Source organism: Monopterus albus, unplaced genomic scaffold (genome assembly GCF_001952655.1).
Source record: "Monopterus albus unplaced genomic scaffold, M_albus_1.0 scaffold56.1, whole genome shotgun sequence".
Classification (NCBI taxonomy): Eukaryota; Metazoa; Chordata; class Actinopteri; order Synbranchiformes; family Synbranchidae; genus Monopterus; species Monopterus albus.
In genome coordinates, this window is record NW_018127936.1 from 1,936,347 (window position 1) to 1,938,013 (window position 1,667).

The 1,667-nt window shown below is 50.0% G+C and overlaps 1 protein-coding gene across 6 annotated transcripts in view; it reads left to right on the forward strand.

The window, feature by feature from the left end:
* The first annotated feature begins 903 nt into the window (after positions 1-903).
* LOC109961556 (uncharacterized) overlaps positions 904-1,667 on the forward strand; it is a 32,687-nt gene continuing 31,923 nt past the window's right edge. For all 6 annotated transcript variants that reach the window (XM_020602456.1, XM_020602459.1, XM_020602461.1 and 3 more), the window contains exon 1: positions 904-1,231. In XM_020602456.1, coding sequence (XP_020458112.1) covers positions 1,193-1,231 — 39 coding nt within the window. In that variant the 5' untranslated portion in view covers positions 904-1,192. The remainder of the gene's footprint in view (positions 1,232-1,667) is intronic.

The window sequence follows — 1,667 nt, forward strand, 5'->3', positions numbered from 1 at the left end:
ATCAAGTGGGCATCTGCCTGGGGGCTCCCCAGGGGCACCAAAGGCAGGGTCACAGCTTGTCTGTGGGTTTGTGTCACCTATTTAACTGAAAACCAGTGAAAACCAGAACTTACACTGCTAAAAACAGCAGGCACTGCATTAGTGACAATGTCTGGTTTAGGACCCTGTGTAAATAAAGTTGTCGGATTAACACAAACTAAATGCTGCATTGCATTCCTAGGGTCAGGTACCATTACTTCAGGACAGAAGTATTAGCATATACAAAACAAACACAATGTGAGTGTTTAGTGTGGGGCCAGTAGGGGCCCAACAACAATTGTCCAGAAAGACAAACAGAATTGTGATGCCATCATTGTGGTGACTCAGCCTTCCTCCTGGGGACCATGTAAACCATTCAATTTTAGGGTAGGCTATTGTCGGTTTAAAGCTAGGGTGTTTAGGGTAAGATTAGGAAATGAGTCAATTTAAAGTCCCCATGAGAAATGAAAACAAACGTGTGTGAGAGAGGGAGGGAGGGAGGGAGGGAGAGAGAGAGAGAGAGAGAAAGGGGTCCTTCAGGTGTTTTCGCTGGCTGTCACACGGCCATCTTTCAGATTAATTAAAGTACCTTCTCTATCTCTCTCTCTCACACACACACACGCGCGCGCGCGTACAAGAAAGACATTGCCGTGCACGTTGATTCTGGCTGCTGTTTTGATCATATTGCGGCAGATAGAAAAACAAGAAGGTGCTGAACCCTAAAGCCACTGGCAATGAAAGGGTGCTGTGCGTGGCGCAGGGGCGCTACAATGAATCACTCAGTACACTCACTACGTTTCTTCATTGGTGGACAGTGACACTGTGTATAAGGGATGGGATAGGTGTGTGTGTCGCCTACAGTGTGTGTTTATGTGTACACGGGGGAGGGTTGGGTCGCCCTACCGCAGGGAGCGCGGTCGAATCACCGAGCGCGCCTCCGTCGGATCTCCTCTTCCTGCCGTCACACCCACTGCTCGGTGCTTTGGTTCACCCCTTAGAGAAGGGGAGGACCGACAGCACACACAGCAGCAGAGACTGCTGCAGTGCGAGCGCAGCGGGGGACTCGGCAGCGGAGAGAGAAAAACGCACACACGCATACACACATCCGCATCCTTATTGCCGAAACTTGGTCTGTGGAGAGATCTGCAGCGGCGTCGTAGCGACGCAGGTCGACATGGAAGAGTATTTGCGGAGGGTCCAGAGCAGACTCGGGGTGAGTTAAGAGCCTTCAGCGGCGTTAACACCAGGTTGTGGGTATAATGAATGAGTCCATGACGGGCAGGCTGCTACTGCTGTGCTACAGGCTGTGTTCCTGTTGCTGAAATAACGCACGGCAAAAACCTCTCACGTCCCTTCGGCCCCCCAAGCACCTGTAGACCGAAAATATGACAGTTAATGTGAAAGGAGGGCGTGTTGGGCCCTATACAATAAGCTCGTTGTGTTTGCAAAAACATCAGTGCGTGTGGATCTGACTGAGCAGCTGATTTGTAATGTGGGGGAGGCGTGACATCCAAGTTTGGCCAGAGGCTGCCTCTCCCTGCTCTCTGGGTGCTCTCTGCAGATACTGACTCATAATTTGCATTTGATCCAGTATTGAATATCTGTTGACACATAAAAAAATGCCATATGCAAATGCTAACAACAATTTC